The 26,867-nt window shown below is 44.0% G+C and overlaps 1 protein-coding gene across 3 annotated transcripts in view; it reads left to right on the top strand.

Annotated features, from left to right (window-relative positions):
• GRIN2B (glutamate ionotropic receptor NMDA type subunit 2B) overlaps positions 1-26,506 on the top strand; it is a 217,702-nt gene extending 191,196 nt beyond the window's left edge. For all 3 annotated transcript variants that reach the window (XM_061450628.1, XM_061450629.1, XM_061450630.1), the window contains 4 exons: positions 14,638-14,798; positions 17,000-17,187; positions 20,126-20,364; positions 22,227-26,506. In XM_061450628.1, the coding sequence (XP_061306612.1) occupies positions 14,638-14,798; positions 17,000-17,187; positions 20,126-20,364; positions 22,227-24,137 (2,499 nt within the window). In that variant the 3' untranslated portion in view covers positions 24,138-26,506. The remainder of the gene's footprint in view (positions 1-14,637; positions 14,799-16,999; positions 17,188-20,125; positions 20,365-22,226) is intronic.
• The last annotated feature ends 361 nt before the right edge of the window (positions 26,507-26,867 follow it).

The following is a 26,867-nucleotide window of genomic DNA, read 5'->3' as shown; positions in this document are numbered from 1 at the left end:
CACTTTGATCGTCAGCAAGAAATGAATTAATGGAACTTTGGAGATGATGTATATAATGTCTGTAACCTGTTTTTTCTGGATGAAATAATTTGTTTTTGTAGGAACACTGGCCATTAGCCTAGCAAATATGATCTGTTAGTTTATTCTGGGGACAAGTTCTGCCCATGGGGGTAAATCAGCATGGCTTTGATGATTTACTATTACTTGCATTTGAAGTTATACTGTCATTTTTTTTCAAGGCCTTTGGAAGCTTAGCGCAAGAAATTGTTTCCTCCTCAGAGTGTGTTTCACTGCCTTGCTTAGATGCACGGCATTTTGTCCTTGCAGAGCATTTGCTTTTGCTGGGCTTTGCACAATGAGGATTTTGAAAAGATTGCTCATGCATGCAGCATAGCACTGGCTGGCTCATCAGGGTCTGAAGCTTTGAGCACTGCTTTATTTTTGTTATATAGTGAGGTTACTCACAAGGGATTGAATATTGTGAGGGTTGATTTCTCATATTGAATTTGTTACTCAAACACTGGGGCTGCTTAAGGGGTCATGCCATTGTAGGGCAACCAAGTAGCAGTATGTCGCACGCATTCCTGTCACAGGGATAGCAGCAAGAGAACTGCAAAAGTCAGTTTGCTGCTGCTGGACTGGTTATAGTTACTGTCTCATGTGTCCCCCATGACAGTCTAGAAATAAGCTGTGGCCAGGCCCCCTGTGTATACAGTGTCTTGTGCAGCAGGCTGGAAATTCTGTAGTGGATGAATTTTTAAGAGGTTCCCCCCTAACCCCCCTTTTTGTTGTTTTTTCTTGGAATGAAATATGATACAGGAAATAATACAATCCATGCAATACAATACAGTGCATACAATAATACAATCCAGGCACAGGTTCTCCTGTTACATGTTTTAATTTCAACCTCAATTTGTTTCACGCTGTCTCCAGATTTGCACTGTGCTGTGTTGAGGAGGAGGTGGAGGGGAAGATGCTTTTCTGCCAGGTAGAGGTTGTTGCTGAGACTCCTTAGAAGCTGTGGACTCCCTCAGGCTGAAAGACACTGTTCAAAACCATCCAGCCCTATCAGAGTTAACATTAGCTTGTCATCATTAGGTTTTCAACTGTCTGAGCTAAATTGGATAGCTCATACCTGTGATCTATTGTTTCAGGCTGTGCCTAGGCTCATGGAGAGAATCACGCTTTCATTCTCATGTTTTTTCAAGATATTCTTCATACCTGCAGAGATATGTGCATGAAATATCAATTGAAAGCGGTAACTCCTGGAGCTTCACAAAGCCTTTGGATACAAGTTTCTGGGCCTATTTTAGTCGATTTCACTGTAGGACTACCTGTGTGTGTTAGATTGAGGTCATTTTCTTCTACTTTTCTTTGCCAAAGTTCCTGTGTTTGCTTTTGGTATCCTAAAGTATATGTGCTTGCTTTCTTGGGGAAGTGAAAGGTCACAGTACATACTCAGGTTGTTGCAGTATGCCTCAAACACAGCTGCTAGTGCAAGTACAGCATCTGGGTAAAATTACAATCTACCAGAGTATCTGGAATCAGATGAAAATTGGCGGGTAAAAATGAAGGCCAATTGCTGCCCCTGGAGAATAAAGACAGGTGGGACTAACTTAATCCAAAAAATGTGAGTGAATGAGATGGACCTACTGGGCTCATGGGTTTCTGCTCTCTGAACTTGTGGAGGGCCCTGCAGAATGTGTTGCAACACTTCACGATGCTGTCGTTTAGGAGTAATTCACTCTTCTGAATCTCCTCTTTTCCCTCTTCCAAAGCCCACATAATACTTAGAACTCACTCACCCCCAGGCAATGCACTGCTTGGCCAGGGTGCAGGCACGTGCAGGGGAGATGGAGGTGTGCTCTGCTCCATCTACCTTTTCCTGCCTGCTTAAACTAGCCAGTCACTGACCAATGCCAGTGGCCAAGAGGAAAGACTATATCTTTCTGTATTTTTTAACTCCAATGTGTGATCTGGTCTCTGCAGCAGAAGTGAAGTAGATCAACCTCCCAGCCTGCTACATCAGCTGGCAAGGGCAACTGTGTCCAAAACAAGAAGTCAGCAGAAGATGTAATTCAAGTTGATAGGCAAAGGGGTAGTTATTTTAAGGGATATTGTTCTACTTGCCTAGACCCAGATCTGCTTGCAAATGTCTTTGTAGCATGACAGTACCTGGGGAAGGTGTCCCACTGGCACTGTACAGCAGCCAAAATGCCAGATGCACTCGCAAAATCCATTACTGTGCCTGGCTGGGGAATGCTTGTCAAGGTCAGGCTGGCTACATCCTGTGACAGCCACCCTGAGGGTCTCCTTAGACCCTCATCCTTGGGCCTTGCCTGGAAAGAGCTGTTCTGAGAGATGCCTACTGCTCTCGACCTGCTGCTTCCCCAGAAAAGCAGGTTGAAACACTCCAGCTGTCTAAGGACTTGGATGATGTCTTGGCTGTGCCCCAGCATTTACTTCTTAATGACATGCAAGACAATGACTAACGTCATGTCACTGCTGTGTGGATACCTGAGCAGGTCTGTATGAGCTGGGCTAGAGTGGATACCTCTGTGCCAGGGTAATAGGCTGGATTGAGGGTGGTTTTGAAGCTCCCTGTGCAGAGCTTAGTGATCTCTGCCACTCTTTCTCTGGCCCAGATGATGCTCACTCTGCTGAGTGCCCAGCTGACCCAAAACTGGTGCCAGAGCTGACCCAGAACCCACCTCATGATGGCTTTAATTCCTCCATGTTAACCTTTGCAGATGCTAAATCATTAAGCTGTGGCTCTTAATGCTGGTGCAGCTGTGGGCAGTTTCAGGAAGGAGAAACCCACTCCTTTCCAAGAGCAGCACTGGCTGAACTGCTGTCCTGCGTGGATGCCAAACCAGTACCAGCCACCTTTGCGGGTCAACCTTGTGCAGTGAAGTGGCTGGATGGGGTCCTGGCAGGGGCAGAACTGTGCTGGCCAGATCAGCTCCCTGGCTGGAACTCTGCCCTTGGCTGCAGCACCAGCATGCCCTGCCAGAGCAGATTTGCATATGGCCCTGGGCTGTATCCATCTGGGGTCCACATTGGGGGCTGCTATGACTCCAACCCTCTGTGAAAGCCCTGCTGATAAGGTGGCCTGTCGTAGAATACTTCAGTCGGCTTCTGGGTCTGGATTTCATCTGACTGTAATCAGGAGACATAACCCAATTTCCATTAACAGGAGAGCTTCAGACACATTAGAGAAACAAGCGCCTGTAGTATTTCAGTCTAACGAAGGCAGTAAATATAGGAAAGATTATATAAAATGAACTAATGTGTGAAATAATATAATAACTAGATGTGATTTCCATTCATATACAGTAGTAATGAATAAAAGCAAATGTGGACAGCCAGCAAGGCATTTAAATAGTTTAGAATGCAGTAGGTTAATAATAAAAAAGTAGTATCTGTGCCTATAAATTAGTTGGAAATGCCAAAGAGGCAAAATGGTAATTTTGTAATTGACATAAAAAGGAGAGAAATGGATTTCTGCATGCTTGCAAATTAATACAAATTGCTGAAATTTCATGTGTTTGACTTATTTGGTTTTTAAGATGTTAATGAAATGCTGAGACAAAGGGCCTGTTTCTATGCAACACAGGTTAGCTATTTTTTTTTAATAAATATGCTTTTATAAAAAATTAAAGCTGGCCAATATTTTTATTGAAAAATATTCTGGAGTGTCTCAGGTTCAGATAAACCATGACTGGGGATAGAGTAAAAAGGCAGTGGAAATCTTGATATTTGTCAAAGTAGCTCATTTTAGTATACTTGAAACAAAACACTGATATTTCTAACATGCATTTTTGGCCTGTTATTTTCTGAAGTCTCTACTCATAAAATTGACCTACATTAAGAAAAAGGGTGATTTTGTTTTTTTTTCTTTCTGTTACAAGGGGAAAGGACAGAAGGAAATAATTGGAAGACAAAACAACATATTATTCTGAGGTGAATGAAACAAAGTTGATGCAAATCAAGAGTCACACCAAAAATCCTGCAAAAAAGAATCTGCTGTATTTCTGCAGTAATAGATGCTTGGCCATGAAATTGAAAAATGAATTGTTTCTCACATTGTACTCTACGGCACATTAGATCCAAGTTATCCAAGGATCCAGATATGCAGGACACTTAAGCATGTGCCTAACTTTGTGCTCATGAGTGGCTACATGAAAGTCAATGGGCTATTATGCACATGCTTTTCTGAGCTTGCAGCTTTTGTATAACAAATACCTGTTCTGGAGAACTCTAGGAAAAACGCAGAAAGGCTACATCTCAGCTAGGAATTTTCTAAGGGGACCAGAAGTGGGGGTTACTCTTGTACCTTGTAAGGTCTGTAAGAGGTCTAACCAGATGGCTTGAAGGCAGAACAAATCTTTCATGGGATTGTGCATTTGCTATCAACAGACATCTGTGGTACTTTCACACATTTCTGCACAATGCAAAGGAAGTTTTATGTGTTGGTGTCCAAAAGCAGAAAGTAAGAATTCCTTTCAACAGCAGTGTGACTTTTATTGTGAGGACACCTTTGTAAAGATATGAGTTAGCTGCCCAGAAGTAAGATCATGCCAATTTCAACTCTGTTCTCTACTGATAGATCAAAACCTTTTTCAAAATGCATGAAGTCCAGTGTACGCTGCTTGACCAACAACCGTCAAAAGTAATTAAGTCTCAAAACCTTATGTCATGGGGCAGAGTTGAATTTCTTTCTGCAGTGCTTCGTTGTGGGTACATCTTCCTGTAAATAAGTAGAACTGTGTGCAGTCTTTTGCTTAAATATGACCTTTGCATATAACATTAGTGCTTAATATAACAAACATTGGTTCATAGTGAAGTGCAGAAAATTCAAGTAGTCTCTGATATTTTCTGATAGTCTGAAATTTTATGTCTTAAAACCTGATGGTTTCTCTGCACCTCTTTGTAAATCACCAGTTACTATAGCATGAACTATTTACAAATACTATACAGTGCAGAATATGTTTGTGTAATTACATATTATGCTAAAGTCTTCACATTAATAAATAGCTATTGAAAGAGCTGCAGCATCTCATTATGTTAGTAACAGAACTTTCTAACTGGTGACTTAGATTTATTGTGTACTTAAATATGATCTTAGATAACTTTTTACAGTTGTAGATGGCTACATTTATTGTAGATTTAGTCATTCAGCACTCTTCAGATTGGCATGATGTTATGCTTTCTGAGATCCTTGGAACAAATCACTGTGCTTGTGGGCTAAAAAGTGATTCTGTAATTTTAAGGCTATAAATGTTTAAAGTCAGTGTTTTTTCAAGCATGCTTTTTCTCCCCTGCCCCACTTCAGTACTACTTTCTTTGTCATTTTCCCTCTTTTTTTTAAGTTCAGGGCTGCGTAGTGCAGAGCGGTGAGGAGGGTACAATACGTTTTAGCCTTGACTTAGTCTCTCAGGATTCTCTTCCACTGATCTGGAGGCATTTAATGGCAGTAAAAACTTGTAATGGGACACTTCAGGATTAGTGTCAGTTAAAATGCAGTTTAGTTGAGAACTTAAGCAGGTGAGATACAAGGGAAGGGGATACTCAGAGTCAGACTGTAGGCTTAATTCATCCTGTTGGAGAAGGAGAGATGCAACCCCTTGGGCTTTGCTGGTGGCACAGGTGGGAGTCACTGGATGAGGGATGCTGGCAAAGGGGCCGTGGCACTGTTCTTAGCTTGCAGCTTTTGCATTCTCCCCACCACATGGTCCTGGCTTTTCCCAGACCTTGGCCACCACTGACTCTTCCTTTTCATCTTCCCTTTAACTGGCTCTTGGAGCTAACCCATTCGAGGCTCTGGGCAATTTTGGTTGCTTCTGTGCTAATTGTTTGGCAGTCTGGAAAAAGCCATCTTTGGCGAGTTGCATAAGGAGGAAGGAAGTCAGAGAGAGCAAAGGATTGTCCTGCTTCTCACGTCAGTATAAGTAAGCGGAGAGGGAAGCAATGAGTATTTTTATTTATTATTTATATGGTGCCATAAAAGTACTTGGCACTCTGCAGTCAAATAAAAGACAATGGCCCTGCCACCAGGATTTGGCAGCCTGAGTGAGCTGGCCTTCTTCATCTGAATGGTCAAGGCTGAATTGCTGGGGGGGGGGGGGGGGGGGGGGAGAATCTACAGGATTAAAAGAAAATACAGTAGTCCTCCTCCCCCTTTCGTTGCTATGCCTAGCGACCGTGACATTTGAAGTAGTATGTACATATGTATACTTGATAAATATTTGGCTAGTTGTATCTTCCCAGGCATTTTTACTTCAGAAGCCCTGCTTCTCCCAGGCGTTTGGCTCTTCAAGGTAAAAATTCCCCTGGGTCCTGGGAGCCCAACAGGCTTGCTTGCTTCAGGTGTATCTGCTCTAGTGCCCTGGGACCCACAAGGGGTTGCTACAGCTTTCATTCCTCTGCTGTAGTCCATTTGCAGATGGGAGGCAGCTTTCTGCAGAAGGCTAAAGGAAGGTGTTATCTCCCACCTCTGGGATGGTGCTGAGATGCCCCACATACTGTCTTGAGTTCCCTTCTTTTTGCTTTGCCTCCATGCCTACAGAAGTGCTTAAGAAATTGCTCTGATATGATGACTAGGCTTTTCTAATTACTTGGATGAAAATCTGCCCCCTGGAGCATTTGGGAGGTTTGCTGGACTTGTGCAGGGTTTTACCCTACTGCCCCATTGTTGGTACCCGCATACAAGGTGCTGAAGCAGGTTGGCTACTATTAGTGCTCGGAACATAGAAGGCTCTGACCTGCCTTTCTTAGTGAAAATTAATGTAAAATGGAATTGCTCCCCCATCAAACTACATCCTCTGAATTTCTCAGTGTGTTTCATAATTTGTTAACCAGCTGTCTCATGTGCAAACAAAACAGATTTCAAACTCCTCTGTACTTAGCTGCCACCTCTCCTCTCAAGGTCTTTTTCATCAGTTAATTTTCTTCCTCTGAATGAACATCTACACTTCTAATGATATAAACATAAATGTACTAAATGGCATCTTTCTGCCTCACTAATTTCTGTTCTGTGCTTGCCTGGAATTATTCAGTAGGTGCCTTTTGCCCCATTGTGTTTAGCTTCCAAGGAAGCTGTCTTCCAAGGGTGGAATACATAGCATGATTTGATACTGGGATAAAGAGATGATCTCCATTCTCTACATGCAGTCAAGCAAAAGTTAAGTGCACTGTAGATAAGATCCATAGGGCAACAGATAGGACTCTGCTCATCTACTATCACACATACTAATATTAGGGCTGTGCAAGAAGCTTTTGTCCCCAACTAGTGAAGCTCAGTGTTCCCACTACAAATGATCTTCTCTGGTCAAGCTTGAGGAACTCCTAACCCTGTGACTGACTTGAAGCCTGTAGCCGGCCAAATGTGTCCTGAGCAAATTTTGAAGCTTTAGTGTTACCTTCTGGGTGGAGAAGCTGCACGTAGGCTGCATAATGCTCACACACTTGGAAGACCCAGAAGACACCTGGTTTTGTGGTGGTGTGTGGACTCTGTCCACATGTGATGGTCTGACCCCTGAGGGGCTCCAAAGGCTTGGTATTTCCATAATGCTTGGATCAGCAGAAAGGCAGTGTGGTCCCAGCATGTGCATGTAGCCCTGGCTGTGGAAGACACAGGACCCCTGAAATGCCATCTGTTTGGGGTGATGCTGTGCTGCCAAGGTTTTCAATCTTCGGTTCTCTGCAGAAGCAGCACAGAGCAAGCCTGCACATAGCAATCCAGCTTGTGAAGAGGCTGCAAAGTCCCACTGTGTGCATTGCTCTGGCAATAACTGCATGTGATGGCGGCTTCTTCCACCAATTGGATCCCTGCTTTCACCTCAGTTATTTTGCAAGGGCAACTATTTTTGAAGTTGCTATATTTGAACTCCTTTCTTTTGCTTTCACCTCCCCCCCCTCCACCTTTACATTGTCACTAGGTTGCTGTGTTCCCTTCCCTGACCCACACTTGTACCTATTTCACCACCAGACATTCATAGAGATTTTATTTCTTGTTCGTGGGTCTGACCCACCCTACATTTTCCTTTAAAAATTACTTTAATCTAATTTTTTGCCAATTTTGCTGCAGTCAGCTGCACTAACTGATAACTCCTTTCTCAGACTTATCTAGAGGAATTCACGGGTGAAAGCACTATGCAAAGTGAGACCAGAGAATCTGAAACATCACCGAGTATTGAATAATAAGATAAACCACAAAGTCAAAGTCTGAGGGAGCTGAGGTATTTTTATGCTCTCCCAAAACTGACTTATATTGGATTTGATGCTGTTCATTCCCCTTTTTATTTTTTTTCTCTTTTTTTTTTTTTTTGTGTTTATAAATTGAGTCATGTATTGTTTGACTGGTGAAGACAAGAAACTGGGGTTTTGACACTGTAGTCTTAAGGCTGATATCTTCCACTGGCCCCAACAATCAGGAGGAGTTGATATGGTGACTGGATTCTGAGCTGAGAAGGGTCCCAGCTGCTGTTGAGGAGGTAGAGGGTGATACTGTGAAGGAATGCAGAATAGAGGAAATTTGAGCTCAGGTAATAGGAGGATTTGAAAACTTGTAGCTACTTAGAAATGGCTGTGAGTTCCACCTTGGGAGTAAAAAACTGTTTGCAATATCAAAACTAGGTGACTACAGAGGGGAGAGGGATGCTTTAGGAATGAAACTTGAGAAGTATCTGTACAAGAAATTAATGAGTAATAGGAGAATGAGAATCTCATTCTCTTTAGTCTGCTCTCCTCACATATTATCGTACCAGTGCTATGACTTTCTACTTATGCTGTTGGGCTGGCACGCTCCTAGCTGGGGTTCTATTGTAGCAATGTGAAAGTGCCCTGCAGGAACATACCAGTAGACCAGATTCCACTCTGGGAATCTGTAGAGCACTTCCTCTACTAGGACAGGTGATGGGCCACAGTTGTGTGGAAATTGATACAAGAGAGTCATTGAGAAGAGTAATGATGATCATTGACTCTCACTAATAATACTTTTATTGTCTTGCTGTGAGCCTTTTTAATGTAATGTTCTCTCAGTATCTTGGGGTCCCAATCAGAATGTTCTTAGTATGGTGGAGAGCATGTCCAACCAAAGGCAAGTCAAGGCAAGACCTACTGGATACAGCCAAAGGACAGCAGCAAAAATGGTTGCAGTTCTAGATAATACAGCTAATAAGACTGAGGAAATTAGGTCACTTTGGCTCCAATGCAAGAACATGGAGAGGAAGCAGATGGTGGTCTTCAGAAACACTAAATATTTCTGAAAAAGAAAAAGACACCTTCACCTTTAGAGAAGAAGACACTTTTAATTTCTGTATCCATGGTGAAGATAACGCAAAATACTGTAGTTGGATTGCAGCAGGAAGATTTCAGTTCAGACACTTGGAAGAACTTTCCAATAGTAAAAGCCTGGTGTAGGTTGTACAGGGAATAGGTAGGGGAGTTTCCAGGTCCAGCCATCTTCCCCTGCAGGTTGAATGAAAAGCTATCAGGAACAATGATGTCTAGGAGAAACCCACCAGAGCAGGCATCTCAGAGCCAGATCCAGGTTTGTGGTTCTGTGGCATTGTTCATAGTGCAGCTTGGGAACAAAAATGACGTATTTTGCAAATACGAAAAAGACAAGTCTCCTGTCTTTGAGATTGATGCATTAGCTGTAAAGAAGTTCATTTCCTGGCTGAAACAGAGGATGCAAAAACAAGATGGCTTGGGCAAGGAATGTTGCTGTGGACATTCATAGTTAATCAGGGCCAAAGTGTAAGCATAGAGCTACCTCAGAATTAGACCTGAAATCACTGGCCCACTCTTTAATTTTTAACAAGTTCTGGGTGAAGCTCCTGTGCAAACAGCCTGACTGGATTCTCAGGCAGCAAAGAAAGGTGCTAAGTGACTGCAGTGACATGCAGCTGAACCAGAGCAAGAGGAACTAACCAAGGATGTTTGGGCAATGCAGAAACGTTGTGCTAAAATTACACACTCAAGCATGGACTTTGCTTTTCTAGCCTGATACCACTAAATCTTATGTTGCAGCTCACTAATAAATGCCGTCTTTTTTGGAGATATTTGGCTTGTGCCACAACAGATATCTAATGGTTGCACAGCTGCCAAAAAAGGAAGCAGAGGGCTGCTTATAGGTGTCTGCAGAAAAGGTTGTGACTGATGCCCTGATGGGCAAGTTCAAGAGAGTGGTGGGCACTTTGGGCTGTCTGCTGCCCACAGCAATTGTCTCCCTATACTTGCAGTGGAAGTTGTCCTGAGGGCCTAATGGTCCAGTAGCAGGATTCATCTGTGCAAATGTAGGTGTCTAGAGGCAATTTGGGTGCACCAGAGTATTCAAAATACCCTCCAGTGGTAAGAAAATCTGATGCAGGGGCTATGAAAGACCTGCTGCCATGGTGAAATTCCCTTGGCATCTCAACTTGGCATTTAACACTTGGGCAAATGAACTGAACCCTGAGTATCTAGCATGGGCTCAAGCTCTTTTGTATTTTCAGGTAACAGAGGAGCTGAACCTGTGGGCTTTATTTTGGTGGGTCAGAGCTGTGGAGCTTCCTGTGGTAGAAAATTTAAACTGGGGGTCTGGGCCTTATAAAGTGAAAGGAGCCCTCCCAGAGAAGCTATGTAAGAGTAAGGCACTGCACACATACACACACACTCACACCAAGTTTTGCCAGCTCATTATGTTATCCAGCAGGGCATTATTCTTTTTTTTTTTTAAGCGATGTAAAAGTAGATCAGCTGATTAAAAAGAGCCTTTTTGTTGTGAGAGCTTGCTGAGTTTGGGAAACTGCTTTCAATGCTTTGGCAAATACTCTACAGTGTAAACAGGGCCTACATGAGGCAGATAAATAAGTGCAGATGCGCTTTTCTGTAGGAACCATTTGGTGATAGACAATATATTGAAAAAAAATTCTCATCAAATTAATTGTGGCCAATTAGACATAACCCCTTCCCCTCATTCCTGAATCCCCTCCAATCATGGCTGCCTAAATGGGAAACGCTCCTATCACCTGTTTCATTATGCAGATTGATATTCGAACATCTGAGAACAATGCTGCTTTCTGCTCGGCATGGCTCCAAATTGCTAATGAAACAGCTCTGCCAGACAAGTCACTTAAACCCACTCTCACTGCTGCTGTCGACAGCTCTCATGGCGAGTTGCGGGGGGAGCAGGAAAGGGGCTCTCCACTCTGAATGTGCTAATAGCCCCCAGCCTGTGTGTTTAGCACTCTTCAGAGCAGGAGGATTTCTGCTCTCTGACTCCGAGAGGTTACTTTTCCCAAAGCCGTGCTCTGATTTGGACTTAACACTTCTTGATTTCAATTTGTTAAGTAAGCGGTTAAAGAGGTGGACAGCTGCTGAACACAGGCCTCTTATATTCCAGAGCTATCCCAGCCCTTCAGGCACATTTAGTGTCTGCTTCCCACCCTGATTTCTAGCCCCAACTTCTGTCCCACATTTGTTGTGAAGTCAGCTATCTAAGGGATTTCTTTCACGGGCAAGAGCATGTCACATCACCTTGGCTAAAAGGGGAGCATCTCATGACCAGCGCCCCATGGTAAGCAAGTTGCAGGCTGCAGGTGGGGTACACCCCCATCCAGGGGTCTTTGGCTTGCAGGGCTGCAGCTGAGCCCTGCAGATTCCCTCTCAGGAATTCACCCTCGAGGCAGGTAGAGCTGGGCAGCAGGACCAGGCTCCTGCTGGAGGGAAGTGTGACGGGCGGCTTCTACAAGTGTGATCCCTGTACAGCATTGTTTGCTGTTCCCTGCGACTCTCTGCAGCTGGTTTTGCTCAGCAACTGGTACAGTTGCTTATCTTTCCCTCCCCTGTTATCGCAAAGTTTTTTCCCAGAGCTTCACAGGTCTCCTCTTTGCAAATGCCTGAGGTAGAGCAGTTGTGACTTAGGGCTCTGGCAGGACAAACATTTATATGAAATGATGGGACAGTTCTCTCATTAATCTAAATTCTGACCCTATGGTTAATTCCTTTGTCAATATTTACTAAAGCATCGAGATTACCTCTGCACAGGCTGCCTCCATGTAATGGCCCCTACATTGTGCCTCCGCTCCTGTCTCATGTCTCATAGATTCCTTCTAGACCAGCCCGCCAAAGTGCCCTGCTTCCCTGGGGCTGACACTTCTGATCCAGGCCCACTCTCCCAGCCCTAGGGAGGAGCCAAACAAATGTTTTTCTTACTGGACTTTTTGACAACAGGGTCAATTAACTTTCTTCCTCATGGATCTTTTCCAGTTCCTCCACACATGCTCCTCCACCATGCTGCCGGAAGAGGACGTGCTCCTCCCCATATATTTTCTGGGAAGGCTTGTGCCTTCTTCTTCCTTCAGTATAAGTTGTGTGGGGCAGAAACGAGCTCAGAGAGAAGCAGCAGTTGTTGGCTCTGGAGAGCTCTTCGTAGATCCCATTCATCCGTGGACTTAGCTGTGCCCACCTACTTCCAAGCAACAAATACAGGGATTTTTCCCCTGCTGTCACCTGCCAGAAAGCTGTATGCATGTACCACTGTTACTTCTCAGATGTGTAGAAGCCACTAGCCTGGCTTCCTTTTCTAGAAACATGCTTTTCTAGTTGCTGAAAACAGTAATTTCATTCAAGAAAAACATTTTAATTTATTTATTGATTTCCCGGGAAGTTAAATACTAAATATGGAGCCTTTCATCTCTGGCTGCTGAGATGGGCCCTTGAACACAGGGAGGACAAAGGGTAGTTCAAAGGTGGGCTTATTTTCCTCATCACAGCCCTGCCTGACTCTATAATCCTTACTCCAGTTCTTAGACATAGTCATGGAAGCAGGCAAAACGAGAGATCCTGTCACTGGGAATGGAGGCTGGAGGTATAGAATGGACATTGAATGTGGCCTCTTTGTTCCCTTAACACTGTTTGGGCCCAGAGAGAGGCTCTCACAGCTGCCGCTCCAAAGGGCATGCTGAAGCTGAGATCCCACCAATGTTGGTTGGGCCTGTCTGCTGCTTGTCCAGCTGACTTCACTTTGTCGGAGGGCTCTGTGGGGATGGAGGGTGCAGGTCCTGGGAAAGCAAGTTGCCCACTTTGAAAACTCCTGTTTTAGCATGCTGCAGTGATTTTTCTCCCATCAAAGTTTGCTTTCTTTACAGATTTTGATAGCTATGGGTTTGTCTTCATCCCTAGTGGGTGTGACAAGGGTCTAAAAGCCACCTTACTGCCTATTTTGTGCTGTGTGAAACCTCTTTTTCTTTTTTTTTTCCTGGTGAGGTGCCAACCTGTGTTTCAAAAACCTCCCTGATATTTAATTTTGGCTTAAAGCAGTAGGATATGTTTTCTCTCTCACTCACTTCTGTGTGCAAGTACAAGCCAGCTCATCTCACCATCCAAACTGAGAGTGATCCCTTGCACAACCAGATGAGTTGACTGGTACACAGAAAGCGATGTGAGTGTTGTGTTCACCTACCACCTCTGCATCACTGACACAGCTCGTGTTTGAGGTTATTGTTGAGACGTTATGAATGAGCTTTAGCAGCTTTGGCCTCCTCAGCTGAGTCAACCAGGTTCACAACTGTCTTTGAGCAGAACTCAAGAATAAGGCCCATCTGCATGTGGTTTTTTTTAAGCTATAGCTGTAGACAGCAGCCACATTTCCACTATAGAATGTAGCAGTTCGTGACTGCATATATTCATGTACCAGGTGAACTGTTGCTGTTAAATGATCTGATCTTCAATATGCTCTTAGCGTACTTCTCAAGGTCATCCAAATATGCAGTCACAGTTGAGAGTCAAGCTACTGCTTGACATATCAGGAGGGCTGATATATCAGTGAGGGAGCTTCCCTCCATCTAACCTACTTTTGCAACTTTATCGGTACTGCTTATACAGTTCCTAGCTTAAAATCCTGTGCTCCTTCCCGTCTGCTGGTTCTAGGAGTTTTAAGCAGTCTTGATAATTGACAGCCTAAATTTTACTGCTCATAAAATCCCAGAGAGCATTGATTATGACTTGAGTTAAGCAAGTGGCATATAAAACCTCACAGCCTTGCAGACGTAAGGGAATGTTATGATGGATGTATTTCTTAGGAGCAGCAAAAGGTTTGGAGTATTCTGCCAGCCAGTTCTGAGCATTGAATGTTACTAGTGACTTGCAGCCACTAACAGCATTTCATTTGGGACATTTGCCCAAAAGTTTGAAAGCTTATCATTCATTCGGTGAAGTGGGTGTGAAGTGTTCTGAGAGGCATTTCTCCTCATTAATTGCTTTTCTACTTCAGTCAGAATCAAGAAATGCAAAGGCATCCACCGAGCTGAAAAATATACTTTTTAGAAAATAAATGACACTGTGGATAAAATACACACAGATTTTTTTCTAAAATCTTTCCTTGATTGTGTTCCAAAGCCAGTGTTACCTTTTCCCTTTCCTTTTTTATTTTATCTAACCTTTTAATCTTTGATTACTGGCTATTTTATGCACTTAATCCAGAGTGGACAAAGATACTGGGTTGCTCAGATTCGCTTCTTGGTTCTTAGGCACTAACAGGAGATCTCTGTGTTTGAAAACAGTAAAATATAGAGGAGAGTGTGTTCTCCCATTCAGATGACTGCTTTTTGCTGAAAGATTGTGAGAAATGTTCTTTTTCTGTCTCTCCAGTTCCAGAAACCCAATGACTTCTCGCCCCCTTTCCGCTTCGGGACAGTTCCCAATGGCAGCACAGAAAGGAACATTCGCAACAACTACCCTGAAATGCACAGCTACATGGTGAAGTTCAATCAGAGGGGGGTGGATGATGCACTGTTCTCGCTGAAGACTGGGTGAGGCTTCCTTCTTCCATGCTTACTCACCAAAGAAACTTGAGTTCTTTGCATACTTGTCTGGAATTATTTTTTTGTGGGATTTGGAAAATGAGCATCCATTATCATTCCATATTCAAGGCCAGGATGGACAGAGTCTTGGGGGACGTGGTCTAGCGTGAGGCATCCATGCCCATGGCAGGGGGTTGGAACTAGATGATCTTAAGGTCCTTTCCAACCCTAACTATTCTATGATTCTATGGTTAAAAGTATAGCAAGACCAAACACAGCACAGGAGAATAATTCTGTGGTTCTCTTAACCAGGTTTTTCTACTGAGATATGTACAAGAGTTTCTGTCTCTAATGTGTTTATAAGACTGCTAAAAAAAAACAACAAAAAGCCAACCAAAAATAGTCTTCTGTATCCTTGTACATTTTAGTCTTGTGTATATTAGCCCCAAAGACTCTTTCATCAAGATGTTTCATGTTGATGTGTCCTTCTGCGTACACAGGAAAAGCTCACAGACCTCTGTGGACAAAGTTTTTTTCAGTGCATTTATATTGTCATCTGGAAATTCTTTTGTTTTCCCTCCTTCTGTGTATAAAAGATTATGTTAATCAGGAAGCTGAAACAATCCTTGTCGGGCTAATCCCACCCCAGTGTATCACTAGCTAATACAGTATAATAGAAGGTGTGCTTGAAGCAAATAGTTTGGAAGTAGCCCTTCTCACTGGAATATTTTAGCATCAAGGGCTGAACAAAGTGTTGTTTGAATAATAAGGAAGTATGTAAAATGAGAGCATTTCCTTTGGTATTTTGGGAAACATTGGAAAACTCATTTGCAAACAGTATGCTTGAATAGCTCCTCCTTTTTTAATAACAGTGAATCTGTGAGGGAACTAACTGAAATGCCATTTTTCAAGCCTCTGTCCTTCATAATCAAAGACCTCCTCCCCAAGCTGACAATTTTGGTTGTCAGAGCCCAGCCTCAGTGAAAAAAAAAAGAACCCCAATGTTTATGCTTACACTTGTGTTGCACTCTTATGAGAAAGTTCATTCCAAAGCACGGATGAAGATGTTCAGCCAATTTAATTACTAGATTGAATGACTATTCCTAAACCTATTTGCCAGGTTGAGAGGCTCAAAGCCCATTATAAATGATTGTACCATTGTTGGATGTCATCCTGGGAAGGTACATTTGCCAGGAAAGTCATCATCCAGGAAATAAATATGCTCTGTCCTGCAAATATATGGATGAAATAGAGCTTATCACTTGCAGTAGATGGCATCCTGGCTTCATATCCACACTTGGACAGACTTCCCACATATATGCACAGAGATAATCACCATACTGGAAATACATGTGCAGGAGGTGGATTGAAAAGATAGCATGGGTGTGAGAATGTGCAAGGTGGAAGATCTTTGGTCTTTTATTGAAAAGTGCTTCATTTCAGATCTAGTGGGAGGATTTACTCATCGCCTGTCTTCAGTTATGTGGAAGATGCGCCCCCCCTGAGACCACTTCCCACACCCTAATCAATTTATTGCAATGAGAGGAAGGCTCTCATCAGTCTGTTGTGCTGTCTACCCAGCCCAGCCCATAATGGGCATTTCTCTGTCTTGAAACTGAATTTTTCATTAGGTTTTCAGCTAAGCACTCTTTGCTGAAGAGTTGCTTAGCCTGGTAAATCATAAAGCTGCTATGGTGGCCACTTGACATAGGTAAAGATTCATTAGTGCTTTTCACAGTAATCAAGGAATGATGTCATGACGATATTTGATTTGAAAAAATAACGTTTTGCTCAGCTAAGTCATGCCAGCACTCTGAATCTGAGGTGATCTTTTCCTTACTCCACCCCCTACTTCTGAAACATTTTAGGTTCCTTTAAGATGAAGGACAGCACAGAAATATAAGCTATTCTTAGGACTTGACTTCCTCTTCGTTCATTTTCATCATGCAGTATGTTTGTATTCCACGTTTTCTTTCCAATCAAAAATGGTGATTATCAATGAGTCAGAAAGAAATAGACAGTCCTCATTTATAATCTAGCTTCCTCTGTACACAGGTTCTAGGCTCAGATTTTAGTTAACTCTGATGAAGGTAAAGATGCAAGTTATTGAAGAGGTTCATTTCTGCCTTAGTTACCTGAGAACAACTTTGAACTCACACAGATTCTATCATTTTTGTACCACACCTCTCTTGTTTCTTACACATGTGCAGGAAGTTGGATGCTTTCATTTATGATGCAGCAGTGCTAAACTACATGGCTGGCAGAGATGAAGGCTGCAAGCTGGTGACAATTGGGAGTGGGAAAGTGTTTGCTTCCACTGGCTATGGCATTGCCATCCAAAAGGACTCAGGCTGGAAGCGCCAGGTTGATCTTGCCATTTTACAGCTTTTTGGAGACGGTAAGTGACAAGAAAAACAGGAGTTTGAGTTTTCCTAAGAAATACCAAGTTTTGTTTTTAAGAAATAGATGTTCCTAGCTCTGTTGCTTCAGATTAGAGTTGAGAACAGGAAATTACTAACAACGGTTTGTTAAGAGGCATTGCACCAAAATGTGAGATGTCGCTTGTTTTATGTTGTTGATGCAAGATGGCAGTATCATCAAAAGCAATGTCAAAAGTACTAAAGGTTTCATAGAACCAGCTCAGATGTGTGTTTGAAAAATTTCTTGTGTGAAGAATATCTTGTAAAAACAAGATTCCTCTTGTGAACTTTTCACTAGCTTTGAGGTTTTGCCATGACTAATTATACTGGACTTTCTGTGGTTATCCCATGCTTTATAGTTCTAGACAAGATCAAATCATGCATTTACAAAATTTAAAAAATATTTATGGATGAAAGAGTTAACTCAGATTTTCTCTGGCATTCTCTGTGCCTGGCAAAATCTTGGAGCAGATACTTCTGGAAGGCATGCTAAGGCACATGAAAAACAACAAGGTGCTTGGTGACAGCCAGCATGGCTTCATTAAGGGGAAATCCTGGCTGACCAATTTGGTGGCCTTCTATGATGGGGCTACAGAACTGATGGACAGGGGTAGAGCAGTTGGTGTCATCTACCTGTACTTATGCAAAGCGTTCGACACTGTCCCACATGACATCCTTGTCTCTAAACTGGAGAGACATCAATTTGATGGATGGACCACTCGGTGGATAAAGAGCTGGCTGGCAGGCCGCACACAAAGAGTTGTAGTCAATGGCTCAATGTCCGGCTGGAGACCAGTAACGAGTGGTGTCCCCCAGGGATTGGTGTTGGAACTGGTCTTATTCAACAACTGGTCTTATTTGGTGATATGGACAGTGGGATTGAGTGCACCCTCAGCAAGTTTGCTGATCACACCAATCTGTGTGGTTCAGTTGATAGGCTGGAGGGAAGTAATGACATCCAGAGGGACCTTGACATGCTTGTGGGGTGGGCTGATGCCAACCTTATGAAGTTTAACCATGCCAAGTGCAAGGTCCTACACCTGGGTTGAAGCAATCCCAGGCACAGCTACAGGTTGGGCAGAGAAGAGATTCAGAGCAGCCCTGTGGAGGAGGACTTGGGAGTGTAGGTCTATGAGAAACTGAACATAAGCCGGCAGTGTGAGCTTGCAGCTCAGAAAGCCAACTATATCAAAAGGAGCATGACCATCAGTTGAAGGAGGTGATCCTGCCCCTCTACTCTGCTCTTGTGAGACCTCATTTGGAGTACTGTGTACAGTTCTGGTTTCCTCAGCATAAGAAGGACATGGAACTGTTGGAACAAGTCCAGAGGAGGGCCATGAGGATGATCAGAGGGCTGGAGCACCTCATATATAAAGACAGGCTGAGAAAGTTGGGTCTGTTCAGCCTGGAGAAGAGAAGGCTGCGTGGAGACCTCATAGCAGCCTTCCAGTATAAGGATGCTGGGGATGGACTCTTCATTAGGGACTGTAGTGATAGGACAAGGTGTAACGGGTTAAAACTTAAATGGCCATGTTGGACAAAGTCTTGGGTGACATGGTTTAGTGTGAGGTGTCCCTGCCCATGGCAAGGGGGTTGGAACTAGATGATCTTAAGGTCCTTTCCAACTCTAACTCTTCTATGATTCTATAATTCTATGATTTTCCGAAACCTAAAAAAAACAAGGGAGGACTTGAGACTCAGAAACATATTTTGGAGTGAATTTTTACTCAGAACGTTATGGTTTTGTGGGATAAAGAATTTCTTCTCAGAAAATATTTTCCTGGCTTTCTCTTTCCATTCCGTATGAAGTCTTGTTGTGTCCCTTTTTTAATAAATAAATTTCACAGGTTATTTTATTTATAAGTTTTTTTTTCTTGTCTTTGTTTTTTCTTCCTGAAATCTCAAAATAACATAGAATTAATAAATATAGAAAGAACATAGCTCTGAAAATTTGCCACCAGACAGATAGGGTGCTCTGTCTCTTAAACAGCCTAGTATGTAATTATTTCAGAAAAAGACGTAAGTTCTCCTTAAAGCTTTAAAGCCTATGCTATGGCAGCACACAAATATACATATTTTTTCCCTCTGTCACTGGACTAGAGGTTGAAAATGTGAAAAACTAACTTTCCTAACAGCATGAAAGGAATTGCCAACCTGCAAAACTAGTTTGTTTCTGAATGTCTCAGTATGTGTGTATGTGAGAGTTTCTCTCTCTTTCCCTCCACTCATGAAAATACCATAATGGCAGTAAGTGGAGTATGAAATTAGGCTACAGAACATTTGTTCCTAGCTGATACAAATTGATAATTTTTTTGATTGGTCAAAGAGTTTGAAATTGTTGGATTTCAACAAAATTGAAGGGAAGAAAAACAGGTAAAAATGCACAAATATTTTGGTAACATTGCACCTGAGTTTGAATGAGCTACAGATACATTCAGAATCAGACATTCTGATTAAAAAAAAAGAACATTTTCAATTTTGAGCTGAAAACGTACATGATTTCCTGTAGAAGTGACTCATTTTTGTCTACTTGTGTCAGTCACTAATTTTTTCTCTCATTGACCTAACATGAAAGTGGAAGTTTGTTAGGCCATGTCTTCAGTCATCTGGTGGACAACTTTTCCAGGATCTTACTGTAGACATTTGACAAGTGTGATAGTTGTGTCCTGTGGTACAGCTTTTTGTGTTTGATGTCTGGCTGTGGAAAAATGCTGTTGCCCTCCCTGTGTCAAATTGCACCTGCCTGTAATAAAAGGGCAGTCAGGGTATTTCATGGATGTAATACATGTGGCAAAAGAACATGACCACTGGAAATGACCTTATATCAGCTTCTTGCTTTCAGTCTTCTCCAGCTTGAGGTCTTTAACCATTGCGTGGCTATCTAACCTGTTTCTTTCCTTCTCTTTGTTTTTCTAGGGGAGATGGAGGAGCTGGAAGCGCTGTGGCTTACTGGCATTTGTCACAATGAGAAGAATGAGGTTATGAGCAGCCAGCTGGATATAGATAACATGGCAGGTGTCTTCTACATGCTGGGAGCAGCAATGGCCCTTAGTCTCATCACCTTCATCTGTGAACATCTCTTCTACTGGCAATTCCGCCACTGCTTCATGGGTGTCTGCTCTGGCAAGCCCGGTGTGGTCTTCTCCATCAGCAGGGTGAGTGTCATTAGCTAACAGGGAGGAACAGAGGCTTTATTTAGACAGTCGTAGGTACTGGAGATGGGGAAATCCACTGTGACTGTCTAACACACAGGTGGCATGGGGTGGTGGTCTGCAGGATAAAGGATATCTGTAGGTAAAGTTGAGGTATTTTTTCACCCTTAATGTTGCAAAAGCATCTAATGTCTTTCTGTGACAACTCTGGTCTCTGAGGATTATGGTCATGGAAATGGAAATTTCATATGGAAATGAAAATGCAGTATAAGGAGAAGTTAACTGTAACTGTCTGATCCTCCAGTGTGAGTTGTGAGAGGCCAAATTTGGACAGTAAGTAAGTAATGGTGGATAATATGATTAGAAATTAAGGAGTTTTTCATTGTCCTCTATATTACAGCTTTTCAGCTGACCTTATGTTAGCTAGAAGTGCACTGCCTTTGACAGTCAGAAGTTCCTAACCAAAAGCCATGCCCTAAACCATGTGGAGAGGATGACCGCATAAACTTAGCAATTGCTTTATGCAAATCAGCCTTAGGTTGTAATATTTGCATTTAAAGCAGATTCTAGTAATTTCTGAATCATCTTTCTGTTATCAGTGTAGCTAGCAGTGTGTAATTTGGAGGTTTTTTTTTTTTTCCTTCTTTCAAGCCACTGGTCCCTTCTCCTGATCCATTCTGAAGTGAGGTCAAATCTCAGCATTTTTGACCTCAGTGACCAGTGTAACAGAATTATCTTTGATTATGCAAGGAGTGTATAATTGCTACATAACATATTGTTGAGGAGAAATGGCAAAGCTTTTGAATGCAGGGGGCACAGCATCCTTCCTGTAGTGTTAGTTTCTAGCCTGGTTTAGTCTGAAGATAAGATGGAGATTGTGTTTGGTGACCCTTAGCTAACTACAGATTCTTTCATTCTGGGGTTATCAGTTAGACCTGGACCAGGTTGATGAAAAGTCTTGGAAAGTGTTAATCATCTGCTGGCTGCTCAGAAACCATGGTAATATGATGTGATGGTGTCCATTTCACAACTGACTTTAATCAGAAGGCACCATTTGGCAGACCAGGGAATAAATGAACCCCTTCTGTTCCTAGGGATAGCCCTTCTAAACCATCTGTGTCATGGATGAAATGAGGTAGTGGTGAATGCAGAGGAATCAGGCACTTCTGCTGACTGATTTGAAGTTGAACAGAGTACTTTTGCTTTCAGTGATGCCAATTTGGAGCCTGTTATCAGTGTTAAATTTAACAGAATGCAATTAAAAATTCTATTGTACCTCGCTCATCCAGATGCAAAAGACCTAAATACCTATTTGACAGAACTGCTCTGTCTCTGTTTCCTTTGCTAATCTGTTCTGTTGATTAATGTAGCTAAGTTTATGACAAATGAAGCTGTTCCCTTTCAAAGATAGCTTCTGTCTCATTGATTCACTGATGTCCAGATGAATTTCAAGGGCCAAACTAGACTCTTTCTCTCATCCACACAGAATAATTTGTCTTGATGTCTGTGTTCCCAAGGTATTATTGACCCCATTTGCAATTCCATGTTACACCTGCTGGATTTGAGTAACTCTTACAGATGCAAGCAGGTATTCCTGCATCCTACAGATGCGACATGAAGCAAAGCAGAGAAAGAGGAATAGAGGGGAAGGAAAAATGTGAGGGGCAAGAAAGAGGGGCAAAACAGCAAAAATAGGTAGAGCAGGTCTTATTTAATTTGATTGGATTGTGCTTCAAGATAGAAGGCTGACAGGCCTTGCTGTCTTACAGGAGTATGCTGTTGCTTCACAGGGTGTTTCCGAGTCCAAGTTCCCTTTTGTATAGTCTTTGCAGGACCACTCATCTTTCCGCTTTCTCACATTTCAGGGTATTTACAGCTGCATCCATGGCGTGGCCATTGAGGAACGCCAGTCAGCAATGAACTCCCCCACAGCAACTATGAACAACACCCATTCCAACATCCTCCGCCTGCTTCGGACAGCCAAGAACATGGCCAACCTGTCAGGGGTCAATGGCTCACCACAGAGTGCCCTGGACTTTATCCGCCGTGAGTCGTCGGTCTATGACATCTCTGAGCACCGCCGCAGCTTCACCCATTCGGACTGCAAGTCCTACAACAACCCCCCCTGCGAGGAGAACCTCTTTAGTGACTATATTAGTGAGGTAGAAAGGACCTTTGGGAACCTCCAGCTGAAGGACAGCAATGTGTATCAGGACCACTACCACCACCACCACCGCCCCCACAGCATTGGCAGCACCAGCTCCATTGACGGGCTTTATGACTGTGACAACCCACCCTTCAACGCCCAGTCACGGTCCATTGGGAAGAAGCCCTTGGACCTGGGGTTACCCCCTGCCAAGCACAGCCAGCTGGGTGACCTTTACGGCAAGTTCTCCTTCAAGAGTGACCGCTATGGTGGCAGCGGGGCCCATGATGACTTGATCCGCTCAGATGTCTCTGACATTTCCACTCACACGGTCACCTATGGCAACATAGAGGGCAATGCGGCCAAGCGGCGGAAGCAGCAGTACAAGGACAGCCTGAAGAAGCGCCCAGCCTCTGCCAAGTCCCGCCGGGAGTTTGATGAGATAGAGCTGGCCTACCGCCGGCGCCCACCCCGCTCTCCTGACCACAAGCGCTACTTCAGGGACAAGGAAGGGCTACGAGACTTCTACCTGGACCAGTTTCGAGCCAAAGAGAACTCGCCACACTGGGAACACGTGGACCTAACGGATATCTACAAAGAGCGGGGAGATGAGTTTAAACGTGACACAGGAGGAGGAGGGGGTGGGTCCTGCACCAACAGGGCCCACCACAAGCATGGCTCAGGAGAGTTTGGAGGAAGCAATGAGCACAAACATGGAGGAGTTGTGAGTGGGGTCCCGGCGCCATGGGAGAAGAATCTGACCAACCTAGAGTGGGAGGATCGGTCTGGGGCTAATTTCTGCCGCAGTTGCCCTTCTAAGGTGCACAACTACACGCCATCGGTGGTGGGGCAGAACTCCACCCGCCAGGCTTGCATCCGCTGCGAGGCCTGCAAGAAAGCAGGCAACCTGTACGACATCAGTGAGGACAACTCTCTCCAAGAGCTGGACCAGCCACCTGCCCCTGTGCCCGTGGCCACCAGTGCCACTTCCTCCTCCAAATATCCTCAGAGCCCTTCCAATTCTGCCTCCAAGGTGCAGAAGAAGAACCGCAACAAGCTCCGTCGGCAGCACTCCTATGACACATTTGTGGACCTGCAGAAGGATGACTCAGCCCTGGCCCCCCGCAGCGTCAGCCTCAAGGACAAGGGCCGCTTTTTGGAGGGGAGCCCCTACGCCCACATGTTTGAGATGCCAGCCAGTGAGACCACCTTTGCCAACAACAAGTCCTCAGTGCCCGCCACCAGCTACCACCACCACAACAATCCCGGCAGCAGCGGGGGCTACATGCTCAGCAAGTCGCTCTACCCTGACCGGGTCACCCAAAACCCTTTCATCCCCACTTTTGGGGATGACCAATGCTTGCTCCACGGCAGCAAATCTTATTTCTTCAGGCAGCCTGTGGTGGCAGGAGGGCCCAAAGCTAGGCCAGACTTCCGAGCCATTGTCACCACCAACAAGCCGGTGGTCTCAGCCCTTCATGGGGCTGTGCCAGCCCGTTTCCAGAAGGACATCTGTATAGGGAACCAGTCCAACCCCTGTGTGCCTAACAACAAAAACCCCAGGGCTTTCAATGGCTCCAGCAACGGGCATGTTTATGAGAAACTCTCCAGTATTGAGTCTGACGTTTGAGTGAGGGGAAGAGCACGGGGAGGGACTAGGGGTGTATGTGGAGCATGGGAGGGTGGGGTGGGATCAATCCCATCAGCTACTCTTCTAGGTCATTCTTAGTTTGTGGGATACAGGAGTTCTGAGTAGTGCAGCACTGGTGACAAGTGCCACCTCTTTGGTTTCCCCACTTCCTCCTCCTCCTTCCCACCCCTTCCCTTTTATCTCTTTTTCCATGTTCTCGCTCCTCCCATTCTCCTCCATTCCTGGCCATTGCACTTTACAGTGACATTGGAGTTGGATATCCTTGCTCATGATTTCAGGAAGTGGAGAAAAAGGCAGGGAAGTGGTGGGCTGAGGGGGAGCGGCAGTGACTCTATCAGTTTTGCTGGCTCCCGGCAAAGAAAGGCACGTACATACATGCCTGTGTGTGTGGCAGGAGGAGACAGCAGAAGCAGTGTAATGGACATACAGGAAAATATGCTTGCTCAGGCAACTCTTCCTTAAACTGCCTAGAAGAGAGTAGTGTTTGAAGACATGAAGAAAGTGAAGGGAGAATAACATGACTAACTTGATGATGCACTTATATGTTAGCTATACTGAGGTTCTCATTACATTATTTTGTGAAGACTATGGGGGTTTAGGGCTGAAATATATATATATTTGCGTATATGCTGAGAAATTTTATGCTAAAAATTTGAATTGTCTGCTGGGGGGTGTGTGGGGAGGGAGATAAGGCTTGTCTGCAGGTCTGGCTAGTGGTTTCAGTATGGCAATTAGAGCCGTTGAATCTCTGGCAGACCAGTGGGAGAAATGGAAAGGAAGTGGGATCTGGGTTTGGGGAAGTAACCCTGGAGTCAGGGAGGCTGCTGGGATCTCTGACAGAGGATGCTGGTTTGCACTGATGAGAGGAGTTTGAGGAAAGGGGCACAGGGGGGGTTCATTAGCTGTGAGTTGCTCACTAGTTGTGACGTACTTCAAGGGTGGGAGCAGTGTATAGTGTGGGTTAGCCTATACGCGAGTATATACGATAACTTTATACTTGAAATGTCTGTGGAGAAAGCAAAATAAATTCACGATCCTATAAGGTGTCTGGATAACAAACACAGTGGAACAGAGCTTAAGAGTAGGGAAAGGTGGGGAATTTTGTCACTGTCACTTCAGGGGACACCAAGCTTATTTTGGCATGTCCTTTCAGCAAGGAGGGCAGGGAAAAAGGGTTTTCATTCTTCTGCCCTCCCTACCCTTGGCCAGCAGGTCTGAACAAAAAGGCTAGGGTGACCTCTGCAATGCTGGCATGGTGCTGGAGCGGAAGAAAAATGCCATGAAACAGTGTGTGTGATGGTGGTGGTGCTGGTGGACTGTTTCAATGCCTCCTTGCACATGTGGAAATAGGAGGAGGGTGTGTGCATCTGTGGGAAATGCATATGTATATTTACTACTGAATGTACAGGGGAAGTACATGGCTTGTCTTCCTGTGAAGGGGTGTGCTTGAATAAATGCCAGAGAGCACAGAAACTTGTGCTGAGGGATGAAGACAAGATGTGCAAGGCTGAAATGCGTGTGTACATACATGTGCGTGTGCCTCTGTGTGTGCGAGAACGATACTAGCACAGGTGCAAAGCTGGAATAGCCTAGGGTTTCCCATCCCTGCAGTTGTAGTGACAGCTTTCCTGGTGCACCTAGTATCAATAAGAGAGTCTTTTTCTTTCCATTGTATCATTTTAGATGCAAGTTAAACTAAAGGAAAGGGAGCAATGGTAGGAGTGAGAAGGTGAACTCCCCTTTCATATGTCTTCTTTCTCCTGAGGTGGGGGTATGGACCGACCTCTCCTGTCCTGAGAGATATTGGCTAAATCTCTCCTGCTTATCCTGGATCTGTCCCAGTGTTTTGATGACCGTGGCTTGCCAGGTGAAGTGTTGAGAGTGTCCTGTGCTGAGTGCATGGGGACACTGCTGTGACTGACTCTGAAAGGAGATCGTAGCCCTGTCTTTATGAGCCACATTTCTTGGAGCTGAAAGCCACCTCTCTCACTTTCCTCACTGCACCCTTGTTGATTTTATCTTATCTTTCTCTTTTTAAGCCAACAAAAGGCCTTTTATTTCTTTACCTATTTCTTTTACTTATTTTTTAGAGCTGGGGTGGGGGGAGGGTGGGACTTGCCTGTAAAGTCAAAGAGTGTGAGGAGAGGGTGGGCAGGGTTGGTGTGGGGAATATTTTCTTATATTTCACTGAGAAAATTAAGGAGGGAAGAGGGGGAGAGTCTTTGTAATGCCACCCCTTAGTCTTCAGGGTAAGGGAACTTCTTACTCTTTCCCTCTTCTCTCATTACAAGGACAAAAAGGAAAAGAAAAATGGAAAAAAAAAAAGAAACAAACAGAAAAAAAAGAAACCAAACAAATTAACAGAGCGATCTGCAATCCAGAACACACGGCAGCTTGTCAGAGCCCTCTGACAGCGGCCACCAAGAAGGCGTTCCTTTCATTTGTAAATATTTCTTTTTTATTGCGTTTTTGTATAAATTGGTGTTTCTCTTCTCGTGAATATTCAGGTCGTGGGGTGGGAGGGAGGGGAAATTTGTTTCTGTTCTGTTTGTTTTCTACGACTTTTCAGGCTGCGTTTTTGGAAGCGGTTTACGCGGGTCGAGGCCGTATGAATGAGGAAAAAGAGAGAGAGAGAGAGAAACCCATGTGTGTTGTGTTCCCCTGAGGCCCCCTGTATTGCTCTGTCACCTTTATCTTCATGAATGGAAG

Source organism: Pezoporus flaviventris, unplaced genomic scaffold, assembly GCF_033815535.1.
Source record: "Pezoporus flaviventris isolate CSIRO_AGI_PZ_B2104156 unplaced genomic scaffold, CSIRO_AGI_Pfla_v1 ptg000011l, whole genome shotgun sequence".
In the NCBI taxonomy this organism is placed as follows: domain Eukaryota; kingdom Metazoa; phylum Chordata; class Aves; order Psittaciformes; family Psittacidae; genus Pezoporus; species Pezoporus flaviventris.
This window is presented reverse-complemented; position numbering and strand designations above follow the sequence as displayed.